Source organism: Scardinius erythrophthalmus (genome assembly GCF_964197995.2).
Source record: "Scardinius erythrophthalmus genome assembly, contig: HAP1_SCAFFOLD_525, whole genome shotgun sequence".
Taxonomy (NCBI): domain Eukaryota; kingdom Metazoa; phylum Chordata; class Actinopteri; order Cypriniformes; family Leuciscidae; genus Scardinius; species Scardinius erythrophthalmus.
Window position 1 is genome coordinate 1 of NW_028296093.1, and position 23381 is coordinate 23381.

The 23381-nt window shown below is 45.1% G+C and overlaps 1 protein-coding gene across 1 annotated transcript; it reads right to left on the reverse strand.

Annotated features, from left to right (window-relative positions):
- Positions 1 to 3013: 3013 nt before the first annotated feature.
- Positions 3014 to 20881, reverse strand: LOC308686615 (contactin-5-like). Its single transcript, XM_081395055.1, has 5 exons — positions 20757 to 20881; positions 20047 to 20394; positions 19703 to 19951; positions 3542 to 3889; positions 3014 to 3443 (listed from the first exon to the last, which is right to left on the reverse strand). Exons 1-5 carry the CDS (start codon positions 20818 to 20820, stop codon positions 3157 to 3159), a joined length of 1296 nt encoding a protein of 431 aa, XP_081251181.1. The 5' UTR covers positions 20821 to 20881; the 3' UTR covers positions 3014 to 3156.
- Positions 20882 to 23381: the final 2500 nt, after the last annotated feature.

Here is a 23381-nt window from a genome sequence, read left to right on the forward strand (position 1 = left end):
TCGACTTCGAAACAAAGGCATTACTGAAATTGAAAAAATGTGACGAAACCAGCATTTCCCTCTAGCATTTTTAGCGTTGTTGAACGGATTCTTAAACACCTCTGATTGGCCATTACATTCACACGCTCAACATATGTATCTGATTGGCTACAATAATCAACACTTCAAAAACATGTTCTAAATAGACATCTAAGGCTATGTTCACACTTAGCGTCTTTTTTCAAACTGCCAGCGTCTGTTCTACATTATAACCCTATGGAGTAAACCGTTTTTCAAAAAAGTCCTGAGCGCTTTTTTAGACGCCACCGCCGGCGTCTTTTTCTGCAGCTCAGAGCGTCTTTTTAAGTTGAAAAAAGTTCAACTTTTCTGAAAAGAACGCCCTACGTCAAGCGCCTTTTTGACAGCTGACCAATGACAAGCGAGTAGCGAGACCTGTCGTTTCCATAACAACAAAAACAACAAGAAAAATTGGAGCACCATACAGTTTCCTTCCCCGTATAATGTCGTGCACCCACAAACGTCTTTGTGAACCGACATTCTCCTCCCCGGTAACTTCAAAAGCCAACGCAAGAGCCAACTTTCTCTTTCTCGACATTTTTTGCATCACACAGCACTAGGCTACTGTTGCAGCTGTTGTTATAGCAACAAAAGACGCGCTCGGCTGCTATTTGTAACCGAACGCTGCCAGCGTTTTTTTTTTTTTGCTAAAAAAACGCCGTTGTCAACTTTTTCTTGTCAAAAAAGACGCTAAGTGTGAACATAGCCTTACACAGCGCTTAGATACACACAGGAGCGTTTAAAAGCAAGCATCTATCAGCGGATCCCTAATATATCCATTGATAGACGGATCCCCTGATAGACAGATGTGCTGATAGACACCTGCTTTCAAACATTCCCGTATGTATCTGTGTAAGCGCTCGGTGAAGACAACATGTTTTTGAAGCATTGATCATTGTAGCCAATCAGAGCACCTAAACACAATGGCCAATCAGAGGTGTTTAAGAATCCATTCAACAGCGCTCAAATTGCTACTATATTAAAAATGTCACTATGTTATTTATTGTTTTGATCAAATAAATGCAGCCTTGTGAGCATAAGATACTTCTTTCAAAAACATTTAAAAAAATCTTAATTATTTATGTAAAGACCACCCATTGGCCCAAAGATGGAGTCCAATGGTCTGGCCGAAGGTATAATACGTGTATGTCTTTCCAGCGCTCCAGTGAAGTACACTTAATTTATTGGAATTTAGTTTCAATAAAAGCAATGCATTCCTGACAGAGACACACAGGGGTGTGTGAGTGTGTTTCAAGTGTAAGACTTGAGAAAACACTAACACAGCACTGCATGGGGGTTGTTCCTGGTTACAGGTTCCTAAAGTCTGCTCTGCCACTTCCCCTTAAATACCCAGACCAGAACAAAAGGGTTATACCAATATTTTTTAGAGTTGTTTTGGGTCAATTCATGTACCCCAGGGGGTAACGCCTGGTTTCGGGGGAGAGGGGAGAATTATCAGATATCTTGAAGAGACATCACCCAAAGAGGAGAACAGGATTCTCCTAAGTTCTCAATCTTTCTCATAATACCAATGACTGCAATGAAATTAAGACCATTTTACCCATCGCACTGAGACACTTAAAATGATACCAAACATGAAAAGGAAAAACAATAGATTCACAAGATACATCATTATGTGATATATAGACATTCTTAGTGAACTTTTGGTGACTTGACTCAGGGTGAGAGGAAGGGAGGAGGGAGAGGGGAATGCAGACATAAGGAAGAAGAAAAGTTTGGACAAGACAATGCCCTGTGCTCAGGCACGCTGGAAGCTGTTTCATGCGAGGAGGGCTGAGGGCTGGGTCTGAAAATATGTGACGTCATTATGTTGTGGCTGACGACAAGACATGAAATTTCTCTGTACTGTATACGTGTTGTAGCCATTAAAGAAAACATATTTAGTTTCATATTTATGTTTAAATATTATAGGCTAATGTTTTTTTTTAATTTAATCAATGTTGATTATGAAAGTGAGCATGCAGCATGAGAAAGATAATGATACATCATGAGATGCGCAATATGTCTGGAGACATGGAGTGGGTAAGACATGATTTTGACCACTTCATTGACTTTAGTTTTGTGGAAAGACTCTTTTTAAAAGATTTTCGTTTTGTATAAATTGTATCTTAATTTTGATCAATGTTTTATCAACCAATTGCCTGTATTTAATAAATAATAAGCAAACATAGCAGACAATGTAATAAGGCGCCGGCACAATCACTTGCATTGCACGTGAACTGGAGGGCGCCGAAACTCAGCTTGTGCATCACTGATTTGGGAAATATAGGCTATCTATTATAGAAAACTAAACTATTCAAAACGAAAAGAAATAGGCTACTCTCTGATTATGTAATCCATATGAAATGTGCATTTCTCTCTGGCGTTCATGGCGAGTCCGCATCGTCAACTACATCTTTGCAGCAACACAGAAAACACCAGTTTATTAATAAACAATTAAATGTCTCCTTGCTATTTTTGACACATTCATAATCATTAGTTTTGCCAGTTCTTTATGGCAAGCTTTATGCGTGCGGTCGTGCGCTTGAGTGCGGCTATATTACGTAAACGCTCATTATCCTATATAGCCTATTTACATAATTTAATATAAAGGGGCGATTTGTCCACTGATGGCTTAAATGAACAACTACTAGTCGACTAGAAAAAAACTTTAGTCGGAGGCAACCCTTACTCCACATATTTTGGTACCAGCAGGCCATTCTGGGTTGAGCGAGCGACCCTGAGCGGTATGAGCGAGGGAGCGGAATATTCAGAAATGCGCTCTCCGCTCACGTGCTCTGATCGGAACAAAGCATGACAAATTCAAACTTTATTTCATTTTCTCTGTAGCTTGAACACTCAGTACATTAGGTATAAGAGCGTTAGTTAACGCTGTCCATTGATGCCCATTTTATTTCACGTTTTTAAGTACAATATTATGTTAGTCCACAGCCACATCTTCTGTCCAGGGTGCGTTTTATTTCCTTATTGCTTTATTGTAGGGTGAATTTTATCTCAACTTTTGTTTTAGCAGGAAAAACAGTTCTTACATTTAAAACTTATGACCAGTAGGAGTGAATCGTCAAAGAAAATACATTGCTAAATAAAACACTGAAGTACATAAAACACATACTCACACATGACATTGAGCTGAACAGCAGGAGAGATGTGAGTGTGTCCGTCTACAGCACAGCTATATCTGCCTGAATCCTCTCTTCTGACTGACTGCAGCAGGAGTTCATTGTTTCTGTCTCTTCTCTCAGTTAATGGCTGTGAGTTTCTGTACCAGATGAATGTTGCTCTGTCAGTCAGAGCGCAGCTGCTTTTACATCTCAGAGTGACTGAATCTCCCTCTGTCACTCTCTTAGGAAACTCCACCTGAAGATCTGAACACAACACACACATTATATCTAGTGCTGCTGTCATACACTGATTATTATTCAACATAATGCACAGAAGAAGAGATAAACCTCATCAAAGTCACCTGTGACAGTAAGAGTCACTCCTGGATCACCAATCCATTTTCCATCAGGTTTATCAGTGATGAAACTGAAATAGTACTCGTCTTCATCCTTCAGTGTCACATGACTCAGTCTGATGGTGCAGTTCTGCTGTTTATCTCCCAGATACTGAAGCCTCTGACTGTATTCAGGGTCCTCAGACAGATCTGGAGGCTCGACAGGATCTGTTACCAGTGTTTTGGTCCAGAACGCTTTCTCGATCTGATGTCCAGTAGGGTATTTATAAGTGCATCTCATTATCACTGTTGAGTCCTTTAGTGCACAGATGTGTGAAGGACTGTAACTCACACCCCAATCAGCATCAGAAACCCCTGCAACACAGATTATAGGGATAGTTTATACACACACAAAAAAACGTCCCGGGTTACGTATGTAACCCTAGTTCCCCGAAGGGACGGACGCTGCGTGTAATCATGGGAACACCTCCAGCGTAGTGCGTCTGAAGCATGAATGAAATCAGTCAATGGCGAGACGGAACGTAGTAGGCGGGTGACGTCACCGACCAGGAAACTATAAAGCACCCCTGAAAACACATGCGAAACAGCTTATGATGTTACTGAAGCAAGCGATCCAAGGGGATGCCGGGAGCATGGCAGGACACGCAGCGTCCGTCCCTTCGGGGAACTAGGGTTACATACGTAACCCGGGACGTTCCCCTTCAGGGACTACCGCTGCGTGTAATCGCAGTGGGAACGCAATACCCACGTCCCCATGCGAGCAAGTCTCCGTCGTGTGAATCAAGGCGCACAGGCTGACGAAAGAACTTGCGCCTCAGGAGTGGAGCTAATATCGAGACTAAAACCTGACGAATGTGTGCGGTGAGGACCAGCCTGCCGCATCACACACGTCCTGAAGAGAAACTCCTGAAAGGAGAGCTTTAGAAGCAGCCATACTCCGGGTGGAGTGAGCCCGTACAGCCAAAGGTGAAGGCTGACCGACCGACTCATAAGCAAGTGAGATGGCCTCGACCACCCACTTGCTCATCCTTTGCTTAGATGCAGGGCACCCCTTGTTGGGCGACCCAAAACAAATGAACAACTGTTCAGACTTCCTCCACAGGGCAGCTTTGTGGACATATGCATCTAGAGCCCGAACTGGGCAGAGCAAATTAAGTTTCTCCTGGTCCGATGTCAGAAACGGAGGAGGACAAAAAGCCTGCAGTATGACAGGTCTAACTACAGTAGTTGGTACTTTTGGAACATAACCAGGCCTAGGATAGAGGAAAGCCTTAGCCATGCCAGGTGAGAATTCCAGGCACGAGGGAGCAACCGAGAGTGCTTGAATGTCTCCGATCCTTTTGAGAGACGAAATAGCGAGCAGAAAAATAGTTTTGAGAGTAAGGAACTTCTCGGAAACCTCTTCAAGGGGCTGGAAGGGAGCCAGGGAGAGACCCTCTAAAACAGTGGCCAAGTCCCAGGATGGTACCCTCGTGCGTACTGCTGGCCTCAGCCTCAAGGTGCCACGAAGAAAGCGAGATATAAGTGGGTGTCTCCCAAGAGAAACTCCACTCAAAGGAGTGTGGTAAGCAGCCAGGGCCGCCACGTACACCTTCAGTGTGGAGTGGGATAACCCCGTGGAGAGACGGTCCTGCAGGAACTCCAGCACTGTACCAACCGGGCAGTTAACTGGGTCCTGTTGGCGCTCTCCACACCAAGAGGTGAAAAGTTTCCACCTCGCGGCATATAACTTCCTCGTAGCGGGAGCTCTGGATTGGAGAATGGTCTCAACGACCTCAGTCGAGAGACCGGATTCTATGAGCTGAGCCTCCTTAGAGGCCAAACCCATAGTCCCCATAGCTCTGGGCGGGGGTGAAGGATCGACCCACTCGCCTGAGAGAGTAGGTCCCTCCTGATCGGAATCTCCAGGGGAGAGCCGTCGAGGAGGGACACAAGGTCAGAAAACCATACTCGGGCCAGCCAGAACGGGGCTATCAGGAGTAGGCTGACTCCGTCCCGGCGAACCCTTTCCAGAACTCCTGGGAGCAGAGCGATCGGGGGAAATGCATACAGACGTGACCTCGGCCACGCCTGTACCATAGCGTCCAACCCCAGCGGGGCTGGATGGCTGAGAGAGAACCACAGAGGACAGTGTGATGTCTCTCGGGAAGCGAATAGGTCTACCTCGGCACGACCGAAATGTTCCCAAAGGAGCTTCACCACATCGGGGTGAAGTCTCCATTCCCCGGGCCTCGGCCCCTGCCTCGACAGGATATCTGCCCCCCGATTCAGATACCCCGGGAGATAAATCGCTCTCAAAGACAGAAGTTTCCCCTGGGACCATAGAAGGATCTGACGAGCTAGCTTGAATAATGGGCGCGACCGCAGACCCCCCTGATGGTTTATGTAGGAGACCACCGATGCGGACAAGCACATGGTGGCCCCTCAGGTCTGGGAGGAAATGTTTCAGCGCCCGAAACACCGCCAACATCTCTAGACAGTTTATGTGCCACGAGAGATGATGGTCCTGCCACAGACCCTGAGCTGGGCGACCACTCATGATCGCCCCCCAGCCCGTGAGGGAGGCATCCGTCGTTAGCGTTACACGACGACAAGGAGCTCCCAGCACGGGACCTTGGGACAAGAACCGAGGATCTTTCCACATAACCAGGGCGCGAAGACACCGTCGCGAACTCCTGATCGTGCGGAGTGGATTTCCCCTCGGGGAGAATCCCTTGGTTCTGAGCCACCACTGAAGCGGTCTCATGTGCAGTAGGCCGAAAGGAATAACGTTGGACGCTGCTGCCATGGGACCTAACAGTCTCTGGAACTGTTTCACAGTGAGTAGCTGGCCTAGCTTGATCTGATTCACTGCAGCGAGAATCGAAGCAATACGAGCAGGGGAAAGTTGTGCCTGCATCGTCGTCGAATCCCACACCACACCGAGAAAAGTGGATCTCTGTACTGGAGAAAGCACACTCTTCTTGGCATTGAGCCTCAACCCCAATTTCTTGATGTGAGCGAGAACGACATCTCGATGCCGAACCGCCTGAGACCGTGATTGAGCTAAAATCAACCAATCGTCGATGTAGTTCAGAATGCGGACCCCCTGTAAGCGCAGAGGAGCTAGAGCCGCATCCATACATTTCGTGAACATTCGGGGTGACAGTGCTAGGCCGAACGGAAGAACCCGATACTGGTACGCTTCGCCCCCGAAAGCGAACCTCAGGAAGTTCCGATGTTGAGGAAGAATAGACACATGGAAGTAGGTGTCCTTCAGATCTATCGTGACAAACCAGTCCTCGGACCTGATTTGTGACACGATCTGTTTGAGAGTGAGCATCTTGAACTTGAGCTTTCCTACAGTGCGATTTAAAAGACGCAGATCTAAAATCGGGCGCAACCCCCCGTCTTTCTTTGGAACAATGAAGTATCGGCTGTAATAACCTGACTCCCTGCTGGGAGGAGGAACCCGTTCTATAGCTCCTTTTTGAAGAAGAGTCATAACCTCCTGTTCCATAACCAGAGCCTGCTCGGGGCCCACCACAGTGGGAAGAACCCCTCTGAACCGAGGCAGACGAGACCTTAATTGTATAGCGTAACCTCTTTCGATCGTGTGCAGGACCCACTGAGACACATTGGGAAGATTTTTCCACTCCACTAGAAAATCTACTAAGGGTACCAGCCTCTCGAGGCTTGCCTCTGGTTGAATATTCTGCGTGACAGACACAGCGCCCTGTAACGGCGCACCGGCAGGGAACAACTGGTCTGAGCACTCCAGAGCCCTCCTTGGAGGGGGCGAGCGTCCCTCGGGAAAACACTCGCCGGGCCCTTCTACGCCCTGTTTCGGCAGGGTTAGTAGAACAGACCCCTGAGGGCACCGAGGGAGACAGGGCACCTTTAAAGGAGGTGAACACAAGTCTCTCTCGGTGGGGACCACCCTCAGAGCCCTGACGCTGAGAGCGTCAGGACCTTTTAGACGCGGCCTTCTTGGCGACAATGACTGTCCTCAGATCAGCCCTGCCCCGCGAAGGTCGCATCTGAGAGCGCCCCGTCTCGTCCCTCCAGTTTTTCTGCGGGGGGGCACGAGACGCGACGCTCTGTTTCTGCTGCGCTCTCTGCTTTGATGAGCTGCTCGACGGCTGGGACTGCCCTCGCTCAGCAGTCCCAGAAACTTTTATTTTGAGGGGGATAAATTTATGAAATGTAGCTGCCTGCTTCTTTTCTTCCTGAAACCTCTCAGTGACAGAATGTAGCGCATCACCGAAGAGGCCAGCAGGAGACACAGGGGCATTTAAAAGGAGAGATTTATCTTTCTCTTTCATGGACGTTTGGTTCAACCATAAATGCCTCTCCGTGGCCACCAGGGCTGATTCAAACACACACAGAGAGCTGCTGAAGTAACAGAAAGCTGTTTCGCTTGTGTTTTCAGGGGTGCTTTATAGTTTCCTGGTCGGTGACGTCACCCGCCTACTACATTCCGTCTCGCCATTGACTGATTTCATTCATGCTTCAGACGCACTACGCTGGAGGCGTTCCCACTGCGATTACACGCAGCGGTAGTCCCTGAAGGGGAACAATTGTTTTACAATTACCCTCATGTTGTTCCAAATCTTTACGCTGTTATTTTTTCCCTGGAACACATGAACTGTTTACATTGCAACACAATTGAAATAATAGTTAGTGATGTACAGTACATAATCTGTACATTTATTTTTATCTTGGTACGTTTTAGTTTGGGGGAAACAATGAAACATTTAGCTGAACTTTAGTTTTTACTAAACTAAAGACTAAAATTTGCTTAATATAATATTTTTGATTCATACAAAAATGTGAAAGGGGGTTCAAAAGGATGATTGACAAAAGTTAAAAAGAAGTTTCTAGTTCTGAACTGGATCCTCCTCCAAAGCGCTATGGATTGTGGGCAATATTAGCTGTTATAGTGAGCACGGATCCACACTTCGAAAATCCATCAGAAATAGAAGACCATACAGGGACTTCTGGCATACTCTTTTCAACATACTATGCTTTGGGACATACTTATTTTAATATCACATACTGTTAAGGATATACAGCGTGGACATTGAGATGCAGGGTATCACTTGTTTCAAGTGATACCCTGCGTCGTCTTCTTCTGTGTTTTGATACAGAGATTCTGTACTCTTTCAGAAGATGCGTAATAGCGCCCCCTACCATATAATAGTGAAAAGACTAGTGAAGATAGCCTGAAATTTCAGTCAGTGGCTGGGAAAAAGTAAAGATATTTACTTCCAGTGGACTAGCCTACTTAAAAATGTAGATACTCAGAATAAGGAGCATATCTGTTTTCTTTATAAATCAATTGTGGCGAGTAGGACGAGGCCGCGAGGCCGGTGGCGTGATTGCTGAAGAGCGACACCTGTGAGACGCACCGGTCTCGTATCTCTCACGGAGGAGAGGAGGCACAAAAGGAGGAGCGACGACAGTGGAGATCGAGAGAAGACCGGCCTGAACTTGTGTTGTGCTTTGTTTTATGGTGACAGCAGTCGTCCGTGAGGGGCTGCTGTCTTTTACTTTCGTTTTGTATTTGTTTTATTTTTGATATTAAAGTTGTTGAATGTTTGCTGGTTCCCACCTCCTTCTTCCCATAACAACAAACCTTGTTACACTGGTGCCGAAACCCGGGAAGAAGGCGGAACGCGCTGTCAAAGAGCCCTCGCCGCTGTGGGGAATCCGCGGTACCATCGAACATGGCGGGCAGTTTCCGTCGCCATGGACGCTGGAGGCGGTGCGCTGGAGTGAGTTGCCGGGGGGATGTTCGAGCTCGCTGCCGGCCGCCTGGGTGCTGGAGGGGCGGCTGCCGTCCATGAGGGAGCGGAGGAGTAGCCGCCATTTGCCAGCAGGAGCCTGCTGTCGTCCGCCTTGATGGGGAGGAGCAGGGAATGGGGGACTCCTGCCGACTGCCCGAACCCGGAGGAGTCGTCGCCGTCCACCAGGCGGCAGAGGAGTGTTGAGCCATCCACCGAGGACTATCCAGCGCCACCGCCAGGCACCGCAGAGAAGATCACCCAGCTGGTGGAGGACCAGATGGCAGCGCGTTGTGGGAACCGGACCAAGATTTATAAAAAAATGTCTCTCCCCTATCTCGTCTCTGTCGCTCCTCATGCTTCCGTCTCTTTTTCTCTTGCCTCGTCTGTCCATACCCCCAGGTACCGCAGCCGCCGTGTCCGGTCTCCCCAGAGGAGGGGGAGGAGCGGGGAGTAGAGCACAGTCTTGTGTGTACCCCCTGGCCTGCGAGGGGCGATGGGGGTATGTGGCGAGCAGGCCGGTGGCGTGATTGCTGATGAGCGACACCTGTGAGACGCACCGGTCTCGTATCTCTCACGGAGGAGCGGAGGCACAAAAGGAGGAGCAACGACAGTGGAGATCGAGAGAAGACAGGCCTGAACTTGTGTTGTGCTTTGTTTTATGGTGACAGCAGTCGTCCGTGAGGGGCTGCTATCTTTTACTTTCGTTTTGTATTTGTTTTATTTTTGATATTAAAGTTGCTGAATGTTCGCCGGTTCCCGCCTCCTTCTTTCTATAACAACGAATCTTGTTACATCAATATTTTCAAAACACAACTACAAGCCACGTATACTTAGAATACTTAATTATACTTTTAAGTATATCTCGGTCAAAAGATAGGTGCAAGTAGGCCAAATATACTTAAACCTTTCTGTCAGTATGTCAAGTATACTTAAGTGCAATTTTAAGTATATTTCTGAGAAGTATATAAAAAGTAGACTGAAAGTATACTTTCTTATTTTTAGTTTAAAAGAAGTATACTAATAGCACACTTGAATACATTTATTTTCCATTAGGAATGTCTCGTAAGCGATTGGGGTGTTTTGTTGTTGAATGTAAGAGTGAACATAGTTCACTAGTCCTGACATCAGAGCCGCTAGTGTTGCCAAAAGTATCGACTTCGAAACCAAGGCGTTACTGAAATTGAAAAAATGTGACGAAACCAGCATTTCCCGCTAGCATTTTTAGCGCTGTTGAACGGATTCTAAACACCTCTGATTGGCCATTGCATTCACACGCTCAACATATGTCTGATTGGCTACAATAATCAACACTTCAAAAACATGTTGTAAATAGACATCTTACACAGCGCTTAGATACACACAAGAGCGTTTAAAAGCAGGCATCTATCAGCGGATCCCTAATATATCCATTGATAGACGGATCCCCTGGTAGACAGATGTGCTGATAGACACCTGCTTTCAAACATTCCCGTGTGTATCTGTGTAAGCGCTCGGTGAAGACAACATGTTTTTGAAGCGTTGATCATTGTAGCCAATCAGAGCACCTAAACACAATGGCCAATCAGAGGTGTTTAAGAATCCATTCAACAGCGCTCAAATTGCTACTATATTAAAAATGTCACTATGTTATTTATTGTTTTGATCAAATAAATGCAGCCTTGTGAGCATAAGATACTTCTTTCAAAAACATTTTTAAAAATCTTAATTATTTATGTAAAGACTACCCATTGGCCCAAAGATGGAGTCCAATGGTCTGGGCGAAGGTATAATGCATATGTCTTTCCAGCGCTCCAATGAAGTTCACTTATTTTATTGGAATTTAGTTTTAATATTACTTAACTACACTTAATCTGACTTCAATTTCAAATGATAATCAAATTTAGATTGTGTTTCTTATTAGAAAATAATCATAAATATGATTTGAATATCCCCCTCCTTGAACTGCCACCTTACCGTGGTGGAGGGGTTTGAGTACCCGAATGAACCTAGGAGCTATGTTGTCTGGGGCTATATGCCCCTGGTAGGGTCTCCCAAGGCAAACAGGTCCTAGGCGACGGGTCAGACTAAGAGCGGTTCAAAACCCCTTATGATGCCCAAAAAAAGGAGGACCGTGACGTCGCCCGGTATGGCGCAGGAGTGACGTGGGGCCACCCTCCCGTGGACCCACCACCTGCAGGAGGGACCGTAAGGGGCCGGTGCTAAGTGGATCGGGCGGCAGTCGAAGGCGGGAGCCTAGACAACCCGATCCCTGGACGCGGAATCTAGCTCTAGGGACATGGAATGTCACCTCTCTGGCGGGGAAGGAGCCTGAGCTTGTGCGTGAGGTTCAGAGATTCCGACTAGAGATAGTTGGGATCACCTCTACGCACGGCTTGGGCTCTGGAACCACACTCCTCGAGAGAGGATGGACTCTTCACCACTCTGGAGTTGCCCATGGTGAGAGGCGGCGGGCTGGTGTGGGTTTGCTTATAGCCCCCCTGCTCAGCCGCCATGTGTTGGAGTTCACCCCGGTGAACGAGAGGGTCGCTTCCCTACGCCTTCGGGTCGGGGATAGGTCTCTCACTGTCGTTTGTGCTTACGGGCCGAACGGCAGTGCAGAGTACCCGGCCTTCTTGGAGTCTCTGGGAGGGGTGCTGGAAAGTGCTCCGACTGGGGACTCCATCGTTTTACTGGGGGACTTCAACGCCCACGTGGGCAACGACAGTGACACCTGGAGGGGCGTGATTGGGAGGAACGGCCCCCCTGATCTGAACCCGAGTGGTGTTCTGTTATTGGACTTCTGTGCTAGTTACAGCTTGTCCATAACGAACACCATGTTCAAGCATAAGGGTGTCCATCAGTGCACATGGCACCAGAACACCCTAGGCCGGAGGTCGATGATCGACTTTGTGGTCGTTTCATCCGACCTCCGGCCGTATGTCTTGGACACTCGGGCGAAGAGAGGGGCGGAGCTGTCAACTGATCACCACCTGGTGGTGAGTTGGATCCGATGGTGGGGGAGGAAGCTGGACAGACTCGGCAGACCCAAACGTACTGTGAGGGTCTGTTGGGAACGTTTGGTCGAATCTCCTGTCAGAGAGATCTTCAACTCCCACCTCCGGCAGAGCTTCGACCAGATCCCGAGGGAGTCTGGAGATATTGAGTCCGAGTGGACCATGTTCTCCACCTCCATTGTCAACGCGGCCACTCGGAGCTGTGGCCGTAAGGTCTCCGGTGCCTGTCGAGGCGGCAATCCCCGAACCCGGTGGTGGACACCGGAAGTAAGGGATGCCGTCAAGCTGAAGAAGGAGTCCTATCGGGCCTGGCTGGCTTGTGGGACTCCTGAGGCAGCTGATGGGTACCGACGGGCCAAGCGGACTGCAGCCCGGGTGGTTGTGGAGGCAAAAACTCGGGCCTGGGAGGAGTTCGGTGAGGCCATGGAGAAGGACTATCGGTCGGCCTCGAAGAGATTCTGGCAAACCGTCCGGCGCCTCAGGAGGGGGAAGCAGTGCCCTACCAACGCTGTTTACAGTGGAGGTGGGCAGCTGTTGACCTCGACTGGGGACATCACCGGACGGTGGAAGGAATACTTCGAGGATCTCCTCAATCCCGCCGTCACGTCTTCCATTGAGGAAGCAGAGGCTGAGGGCTCGGAGGCGGACTCGTCCATCACCCAAGCTGAAGTCACCGAGGTAGTCAAGAAACTCCTCGGTGGCAAGGCACCGGGGGTGGATGAGATCCGCCCTGAGTACCTCAAGTCTCTGGATGTTGTGGGGCTGTCTTGGCTGACACGCCTCTGCAACATCGCGTGGCGGTTGGGGACAGTACCTTTGGACTGGCAGACCGGGGTGGTGGTCCCTCTTTTCAAGAAGGGGATCGGAGGGTGTGCTCCAACTATAGGGGGATCACACTTCTCAGCCTCCCTGGGAAAGTCTATGCCAGGGTACTGGAGAGGAGAATCCGGCCGATAGTAGAACCTCGGATTCAGGAGGAACAGTGTGGTTTTCGTCCCGGTCGTGGAACACTGGACCAGCTCTATACCCTCTACAGGGTGCTGGAGGGCTCATGGGAGTTTGCCCAACCAATCTACATGTGCTTTGTGGATTTGGAGAAGGCATTCGACTGTGTCCCACGCGGCGGCCTGTGGAGGGTGCTCCGGGAGTATGGGATCCGGGGCCCTTTGCTAAGGGCTATCCGGTCCCTGTACGACCGGAGCAGGAGCTTGGTTCGTATTGCCAGCAGTAAGTCAGACTTGTTCCCGGTGCGTGTTGGACTCCGGCAGGGCTGCCCTTTGTCGCCGGTTCTGTTCATAATTTTTATGGACAGAATTTCTAGGCGCAGCCAGGGGCCGGAGGGGGTCGGGTTTGGGGACCACACGATTTCATCTCTGCTCTTTGCGGATGATGTTGTCGTGTTGGCCTCATCAGACCAGGACCTCCAGCATGCACTGGGACGGTTTGCAGCCGAGTGTGAAGCGGCTGGGATGAAAATCAGCACCTCCAAGTCCGAGGCCATGGTTCTCAGTCGGAAAAGGGTGGCTTGCTCGCTTCAGGTTGGTGGAGAGCTCCTGCCTCAAGTGGAGGAGTTCAAGTATCTTGGGGTCTTGTTCACGAGTGAGGGAAGGATGGAACGGGAGATTGACAGGCGGATCGGTGCAGCTTCTGCAGTAATGCGGTCCCTGTACCGGTCTGTCGTGGTAAAGAAGGAGCTGAGCCGCAAGGCGAAGCTCTCGATTTACCAGTCAATCTACGTTCCTACTCTCACCTATGGTCATGAGCTGTGGGTCATGACCGAAAGGACAAGATCCCGGATACAAGCGGCCGAAATGATCTTTCTCCGCAGGGTGGCTGGGCGATCCCTTAGAGATAGGGTGAGAAACTCGGTCACTCGGGAGGAGCTCAGAGTAGAGCTGCTCCTCCACATCGAGAGGGGTCAGTTGAGGTGGCTCGGGCATCTTTTCCGGATGCCTCCTGGACGCCTTCCCGGGAAGGTGTTCCGGGCATGTCCCACCGGGAGGAGACCCCGGGGAAGACCTAGGACACGCTGGAGAGACTATGTCTCCCGGCTGGCCTGGGAACGCCTCGGTGTCCCCCCGGAAGAGCTGGAGGAAGTGTCTAGGGAGAGGGAAGTCTGGGCATCCCTGCTTAGACTGCTGCCCCCGCGACCCGGCCCCGGATAAGCGGTAGAAGATGGATGGATGGATGGATTGATTATGAATTAATTTTGGTCTTTGATTATTCTGGGTATCCCATATTTTTAATTATTCATTCATTAAGGACCCGGTGTCGCTTTGAGACGTCACGACGCGAATGTGCGCTCACGATCACAAACGTAGCCAGTTCTGAAATAGTCAGAGGATGCAGTGCAAACTATTTTACCCTTAAGCGGTCGCCCATGCTTTCCAAAAGGTGTAATGTTTTGTAAAAGTCGCAAGATGCAACGTGCTAAGTCAGTGATACTTTAATGATGTGCCCCATGCTCCATTCATAAGTGCCTTCGGTTTGATCTATCCTGGACAATAGCTGTGTCTCAATGTGAAGGCTGCATCCTTCGAAGGCCACGTACTTCAAATGATGCAGCCTATGCGTCCTCCGAACAACGCACCATGTAGCCTTCGTAGGATTTCCTAATTGCGCAGCCAGGTGTTCCCGATTACCGCTCCAGGCGCCAAGCAACGGTGCGAGAGTATGCTGCCATCCTGATAATTAATTTGATATAATTGAGTAAACAGCTATGGAGCCAGAATTGGCTATTGTCACTTTTATGTTTTATATTTTACTGGAGGACATGGTACGGATGTTTCAGGTCATGTACTTTCGGCTTAGCCGATCGATTCAAATGTTCATTTATATCTTACCTTGATGTGATTTTGTAGGCTAGTGTATTATTTTTATTATGCACATAAATAAACCATGGTAAATATATTTACACAGGTTTTCAACCCTATTTGAATATAAAACCCAGTTGAATATAAAAAGTCCAGTGCGAATGTTACTCCCGCTCATCATCGGCAGCTGTCAGTCACTGTTGCTAGGCGACAAGAACAATCCTCCGTAGGCTAGACCCGTCCGAGCGCTTCAGATGCGCCCTTTGAAATGGGACAGAGCTGTAGTTAGCAACAATTTGTTAATATTGTGACAATAGGCCTACATTTTGTTACTTTAATTTTCAAAATAACCAGTGGTGATATGTAAGGAACTACATACTTCATTAATACTCGAAGTAATTTTCCCACACAGGACAGCAACACTACAAAATTTTTATTTTACAATATGATGCATTGTTTTACATTAAACTACACAAAAGTATATAGTTTAAATGTATCAACCTTGAAAATATTCAGAAGTAAAATGCAACATATGCAGTAATATAAAAGCAGAACCATCATAAAAACCCTGACATGGTTTTTTTCATGCAGAATTCCTTTACTTTTACTCTTGATACCTTAAGGACATTAGAGTATGCAAGATAATTTTGCTTATCTAAGGTTTGAAATATATGACTAGTAGTTTTTCCCCAATGTGGTATTAGTGGTTATTAAAAGTACTTTAGTGTAATAAAGTATCTCAATATTTATTCCATGAGTCAGCCCTGCAAACCTGTTGGTAGACAACTTAGTGGATAGTGAAAATATGCAGTCAAACACTCTGGAGACCATCCCAGATGATGTCCCACCAGCAGAAGCCTTACCAGGGTCTCTGTTGTGGAGCCCATCCCGGTCCAGCAGCACACCAGGGTCTCCCACTCAGCTGAATAAAAGTCTACATCATTTTTTCTTATTTTATGTACTGTAAATTTAAATGTTTATGTTGATTTTGATATGTTTAACGTATCTTGTAAATAGTTGGGGGGAAAAGGTATAGAAGAATTTGTTTCATGTAGAAATTATGACTGTCATTACAAAAATAACAATGAATTCTCTTTTATTTACACATTTAAAGTTGCATAAAAATAAATAAATGTACAGAATTTTTTTTTCCTTTTAAAAAATATAAGTGAAAAAAAGTTAAACAAGAATATATACTGTATATATATTTTTTTTTCTCAATCATTCTTTCAAGAAGAGAAAACAGCCTGTCCATTCTCTCTACTCCTGTGCTCTCCTCGCCTCTGCAGTCCCATGTCTTCTCTAATCAAGTCCAAAAACTCGTCCTCTCTGTCTCGCTTTCTTCGTGGTGCTGATGCTGGTGCTGATGCTGGTGTTGGCCCTGGCTCCTCCTCCTCTTGGTCACACACTGCTGAACTCGGCCCTGGTGTATCCTCAGGGATTGAGGCAATGAGGACAGGAGGTTGGTGTAATGCCTCTGTCCCAACACCTCATCCATGAGGACAAACCAGGGTCAAGTTTCAGCAGTGGGTTTCCCACTCACACACTCTCCTGTCCCAGGACACGTGCAATCCTAAGGCAGAGCAAATTAACCATGGCTTGTTAACAACAGCACAATACATTTCAGCAAAGATGTGACCTCAACTTTCTTACTTTGTATTTTTTAAATCATATTCATATTCAGAAATCATATTTATGAATACTCAAATTTGGTTAAAACCTTTGTAGACATAGCTTGCATGACAGCACTACAAAAACACATAAAAGTCAAACCCCGTTGCCTTATCTACTGCTTTTCTTATGTTTGTGGGCTTTATAGGGTGAGTGATATTTCTTATTTACACAAGTTAGACAGACTAGTGCAAATATTACAATACATTTTAATTAAATTTATTTAGTTTATTTATTTTTTAATTACAATTTAATAAATTGGGCTGTCTGCTCCTTGCTCCCTGAAACAATTATTAAACTAACATTAGCACAAGTTTTGCCTCAGACCACCTGACAAATGAAGCCACGCAATGGTGACGAAGGAGTTAAGATGAAGTTTATAAGAAAGAAAAACTTGTGGCTTTTAACTGTGGTTTCGCTAGCTATTTGAGTAAATGAAAACATAATACTTACATTTAAATGTGAATTTGCCGTCCACCGGTGCGCGATGACTTATGGGGTAGAATAGGGTAAGATAGTCCATTAAGCGTCCATTTATGTATCCTTCCTTTCACGGGGAAACGAAGGGTGCATTTGGCGTCGCTTTAGCCTTCGTCGCGCAGCGATGACGCAACCGGCCTTCGAATACGGACTTCGGAGGAATTGAATTGAATTGGGACAGCCTTCATCGCGCCGCGGTGACGCAATCGGCCTTCAAATGCGACCTCCGAAGTGTGCCGCCTTTAAATTGGGACGTTCTTCGTGGCGCCGCTGTGACGTTTAGTCGCGCCGCTGTGACGCAATCGACCTTCAAATACGGACTTCGGAGGATGCAGTCTTCACATTGGGACACAGCTAGAGATTGTCATGATCCTGGTTTTCTTCTCTTACACTCTTCCTCCCTCTTCTGGTCACACTCATTATTACATCATTTTACGCACACACATTCACATTCATTATCTCACTCGCTCTCAGCTGTTTCTCATCACCTCATCTCTTCACTCTCTCTCCTCACCTGTTTCCCACCTTCTCTGATTAGACTCTCTATTTCTAGGCTTTCCTTTCTTTTGTTCTTTGTCAGATTATTGCCGAATGTTACGTACCTGTTTGCCTGCTATTCCAACCTCTGTCTTGTCGAGTCCTGTCTGGTGCGTGTTCTTTACTGACAACATTATTACCTCGCCTCTGCTTTGTTCAACCTCCAGCTAACGTGAGTGATCAACGGTTTGGCGTTCCCGTGCTCTCTCTACGGACCCAGCCTTTCTCTCACCCTCCGGGATTCCCCGTTGCCGACCCTGACGGCGCATTTCTGTTCCATTATTACTGAGAGACTTTCTGTTTCCTTTGGCTGAGTATTTCTTCTGTTGAATTGAAGACTGAAAGACTTTCTGTTGGATTTACATGCCTAGCGGCCACCTGTGTTATTTTGCCTCAACTGTTTTTCAACTATTAAATATTGTCAAATCGCCTTCTGCTTTTGGGTCCTCTCTCCTTACACGTGACAGAGATTTGCGGGAACATCAGACTACACAATTATCTACTATGAATAATGATTTCAAGATGTAACATTTATTTGTCAGGTAAAAATGTATCATGCCAATTACACAAGTGATTAAAAGCAAATTCAGAGATAATAAATACATGACATCAATTACTCAAAGACGACTCTAAAAGTAAGCAATGCATTCCTGACAGAGACACACAGGGGTGTGTGAGTGTGTTCCAAGTGTAAGACTTGAGAAAACACTGACACAGCACTGCATGGGGGGTTTTCCTGGTTACAGGTTCCCAAAGACTGCTCTGTCACCTACCCTTAAATACCCAGACCAGAATCAATATTTTTTTAGAGTTGTTTTGGGTCAATTAATGTACCCCAGGGCACCTGGCACCAAAGCACCTGGTTTCGGGGGAGTGTCACGGTTGGTAGATCCACTGTCTCATTCTAGTCTTGTGTGTTTGGGTGTGTGAGTTGTCTCGTTACGCTGATTGTATTATGTGGGCGTTACCGCTGATTATCAGTGATCAGCGGCAGCTGCATGTCATCTCACCAGCCTATTTAATGCCCTGTCTTTCATCTCATGTTTGTCAGATCGTTGTTGAAGTTTCCCATGTTCGTGCCTGTTCCTGTTTTCCTCGTGTTTCCTGTTCACCGGATACCGGATTGCTTCACTCCCGTTCTCACCTCTGCTTCACCGTCATCTTCTTCAGTCACCTCAGGATCGTCCATCTCAGTCCCTGCGTCACGCTGTCCTGCTGTCTGTGTTCCTGGTCTGACCCTCTCTCTCGGAGTGACTGCCTGCCTACGCTGAGTTCTGCATTTATGCATCTGGCTATTCTGAGTTTCCTGAGTGAACCATTGTTAATAAACATCATTGCACTTGCTATTGCTTCCGTCCTGTTTATCATTACAGGGAGAGGGGAGAATTATCAGATCATTATCAGACATCACCCAAAGAGGAGAACAGGATTCTCCTAAGTTCTCAATCTTTTTCATAATACCAATGACTGCAATGAAATTAAGACCATTTTACTCACCGCACTGAGACATTTAAAATGATACCAAACATGAAAAGGAAAAACAGTAGATTCATAAGATACATAATTGTGTGATATATAGACATTCTTAGTGAACTTTTGGTGACTTGACTCAGGGTGAGAGGAAGGGAGGAGGGAGAGGGGGATGCAGACATAAGGAAGAAGAAAGTTTGGACAAGACAATGCCCTGTGCTCTTTCTTTGTGATCTTCTGTCCAGGGTGCGTTTAATTGCGTTATTGCTTTATTGTAGGGTGAATTTTATCTCAGCTTTTGTTTTAACAGGAAAATCAGTTCTTACATTTAAAACTTATGACCAGTAGGGGTGAATCGTCAAAGAACATACGTTGTTAAATAAAAGACTGAAGTACATAAAACACAATTTTTTATGAAAATGAATCTGTACTCACACGTGACATTGAGCTCAACAGCAGGAGAGATGTGAGTGTGTCCGTCTACAGCACAGCTATATCTGCCTGAATCCTCTCTTCTGACTGACTGCAGCAGGAGTTCATTGTTTCTGTCTCTTCTCTCAGTTAATGGCTGTGAGTTTCTGTACCAGATGAATGTTGCTCTGTCAGTCAGAGCGCAGCTGCTTTTACATCTCAGAGTGACTGAATCTCCCTCTGTCACTCTCTTAGGAGACTCCACCTGAAGATCTGAACACAACACACACATTATATCTAGTGCTGCTGTCATACACTGATTATTATTCAACATAATGCACAGAAGAGATAAACCTCATCAAAGTCACCTGTGATAGTAAAAGTCACTCCAGGTTTACCAATCCATTTTCCACCAGGTTTATCAGTGATGAATCTGAAATAGTACATGTCTTCATCCGTCAGTGTCACATGACTCAGTCTGACTGTGCAGTTCTGCTGTTTATCTCCCAGATACTGAAGCCTCTGACTGTATTCAGGGTCCTCAGACAGATCTGGAGGCTCGACAGGATCTGTTACCTCTGTTTTGGTCCAGAACACTTTCTTGATCTGATATCCAGTAGGGTATGTATAAGTGCATCTCATTATCACTGTTGAGTCCTTTAGTGCACAGATGTGTGAAGGACTGTAACTCACACCCCAATGAGCACTAGAAACCCCTGAAACACAGATTATAGGGATAGTTTACACACACACACACACAAAAAAAAATTGTTTTACAATTACCCTCATGTTGTTCCAAATCTTTACACTGTTATTTTTTCCCTGGAACACATGAACTGTTTACATTACAACACAATTGAAATAATATTTAGTGATGTACAGTACATAACTTGTACATTTATTTTTTATCTTGGTACGTTTTAGTTTGTGGGAAACAATGAAACATTTAGCTGAACTTTAGTTTTTACTAAACTAAAGACTAAAATTTGCTTAATATTATATTTTTGATTCATACAAAAAATGTGAAAGGGGGTTCAAAAGGATGATTGACAAAAGTTAAAATGAACTCGTAGCTCACCGTGAAATGCGAGAATCATGAGCAGAAGCATCAGAGGAAGAGGAGGAGCCATTCTGACTGACATCACTGCAAGATCAACAATATAATCAGGCTTGATTCCAGAATCAGATCACTGAAGGCGCTTCTGAAATTAGTTACAGTGCTCAAAGTGTGTAAGCAACGGCTCCTTGCACCACCGTAGCAATAGCATAATGTACATGGGAAACTTATGAGATTACAAGTCATAACTTCAACAAATAATTATGCAAAAGCATTCAAAAGTATTATTAGGGCATGTGTTGCTGACGTAGTAAAGGGGTAACAACCAGGATAATGAAAAATATTTATACTGTATAAATATTATTTCAATTCTCCTGGTTGTTACCCCTTTATTCCCCAAATTTACATATTGTTCCCTTATACTTACATGTAAATACTTTATAGGTACACTATAATTACCGAAAGTTACACTGTAAAATCGATTTAATTCCGCAGTACTTTCCGGGCTGTAATCTAAATTGTTACCGACATTACCATAGCAACACCTACAACAAATGTACAGTGGCTTATTTCTGTTAAATGTAATGGTTTATTTCTGTTGAAATTTGTATAGTACATTACCTAGTAAACAAATATAACTTAAGAAAACTAAAACAATTAACTTCAGTCATACTCATTGCGACTGGTTTAGAAATGGTTCATTTAAACACACAAGCCCTTAACTTCCTCTTTTAAATCAAATTGAGCACCATCAACCGTACAAGCTGTTGACGAAAATAGTCTTGTGGGTTAAGATTATTAGAAGTAATGACACCATCTATGAAAAACAGCATATGTTGGTCTTCATAATAGGTTTATATTTAAAAAAAAACACACACAAAAAAACACATCTAATCATCACATAAAGATTTTAAAGTTTTAACCACAAGGATATTTACTCACGGAGCTGGAAAAATCATATAAAATATTCAAATCAACAACAGTATATTATCTCCAAAAATCAGAACAATTAGTACAAATGTGTGTGAATACGTACAGTATTCACACAGACAAACTGGGTTTAGTTGTCACACGTTTACTCCAGTGAATATTTCTAAAGGTAAAGATTTCTTTTTAAAAGTCACTTTCTGTATAGAGACACAGCTTAAAGACTTGGGCATGGCCGGCGCTAGGGAGGGGCTAGCAGTTGCTTTAGCACCCCTGAGAAAGACCAAAGCACTTCCATAACACCCTCACACATTTTTTTTTTTTTTCTGGAAGCAATAATATACAGACTGGGTGTTATATAAGTTTATGATTATGCATGCATGACGTGGTTTGCAGCTACTGTCACACTTTTCGTAATGTTATAGCATGCAAACACACTAGAACTTTTGACCTTAAACCTTATAGTGACTGTGTGACAACTAGCCCCAGTCTCCCCTATAACATATTTGAATCTAAAGATTGATTAGTAAGTGATGCTCTTACCCGTTTCACCAACACTCCAATGACGAATGAACAGGCTGAAACCAGCATTGGGTTTTTGTGGTCAGCATGTTATACTTAATAAGAGGATATGAAACTTCATAGTGCTGATACCGGAAGCAAAGTTTAAACAGTGACATAGCAACATCAGAGGCAACATTAGACTAAAGTAATAAAACAAAAGTTAACTTTATGTCAGTCCATAGAGAGGCTCATGAGCATGTTTTTAAACATGCATATTTAACCTGTTTCTATAGGACCAAGAAAATAATTGCTTGATTGTGCGTTCACTGTAAAAAAGAATAGGACATTGATGTTATTGATATCTAATCAATAAAATTGAGGCAACAGATTACAAGCAATATTATTAATTAAATTTAACAAATTAGAATTGAGTAATAATTAATCAAATTAATTCTTTAAAAGTTAACCATTTAAAATGAGTAAAATTTACAAAATATCTTTTATTGCCAACATTGAAGACACCTGGTGTTAACAAGCAGAATTAAAGTCACCATTATGGTGATCAGTGTGTGTTTTAGTTGGGCTCTTGACCCTTAAATTATTAACTTTAAGTTTTGTTTGGCTGCTGTACATGAGTTATAACAGCCAGATGAACAAAGGGAAAAGTTGATCTGATGGTGTTGGTTGTGCTTTAACATAATCATTATTTCACAATCATTTGACCTGAATCACTGAACTCATATAGAATCCAATATAGTTAGATTAACTTTATTAATTAGACAAATGTCAAAAATCACAGTATATCTTAACTAATTAAATGACAAGCTATGTGGTTTAAATAATTTACCTCAAAACTCACTTTCATGTTTGAAGGCCTTCTGTTTGTGTTCCGATGTGGATTCTGATCACCGTATAAGGCAGAAATTTTTATATGCGATGCAAAAGACTATGCACGCTAACCATTAACATAGTAAACATAGTAAATATGAACGCTTGAAGAAATCAGACAAATCTTAATGGCTATCACAGTCATGTTTTTATTTTATCTGTCAGTAGCCTACGTCTCGTCTCTTTATACCGGACTATCATGAAATAAAGCAACTTTTTTTTTTGGCAGCTTCCTCTGTTTCTCTGACTGAAAATATAACTGTACTGGGAGAGAGTGCTAAAGCTCCTCAGGTCGTATTTTTGGTGGCATATATTTGTAGAAATGAT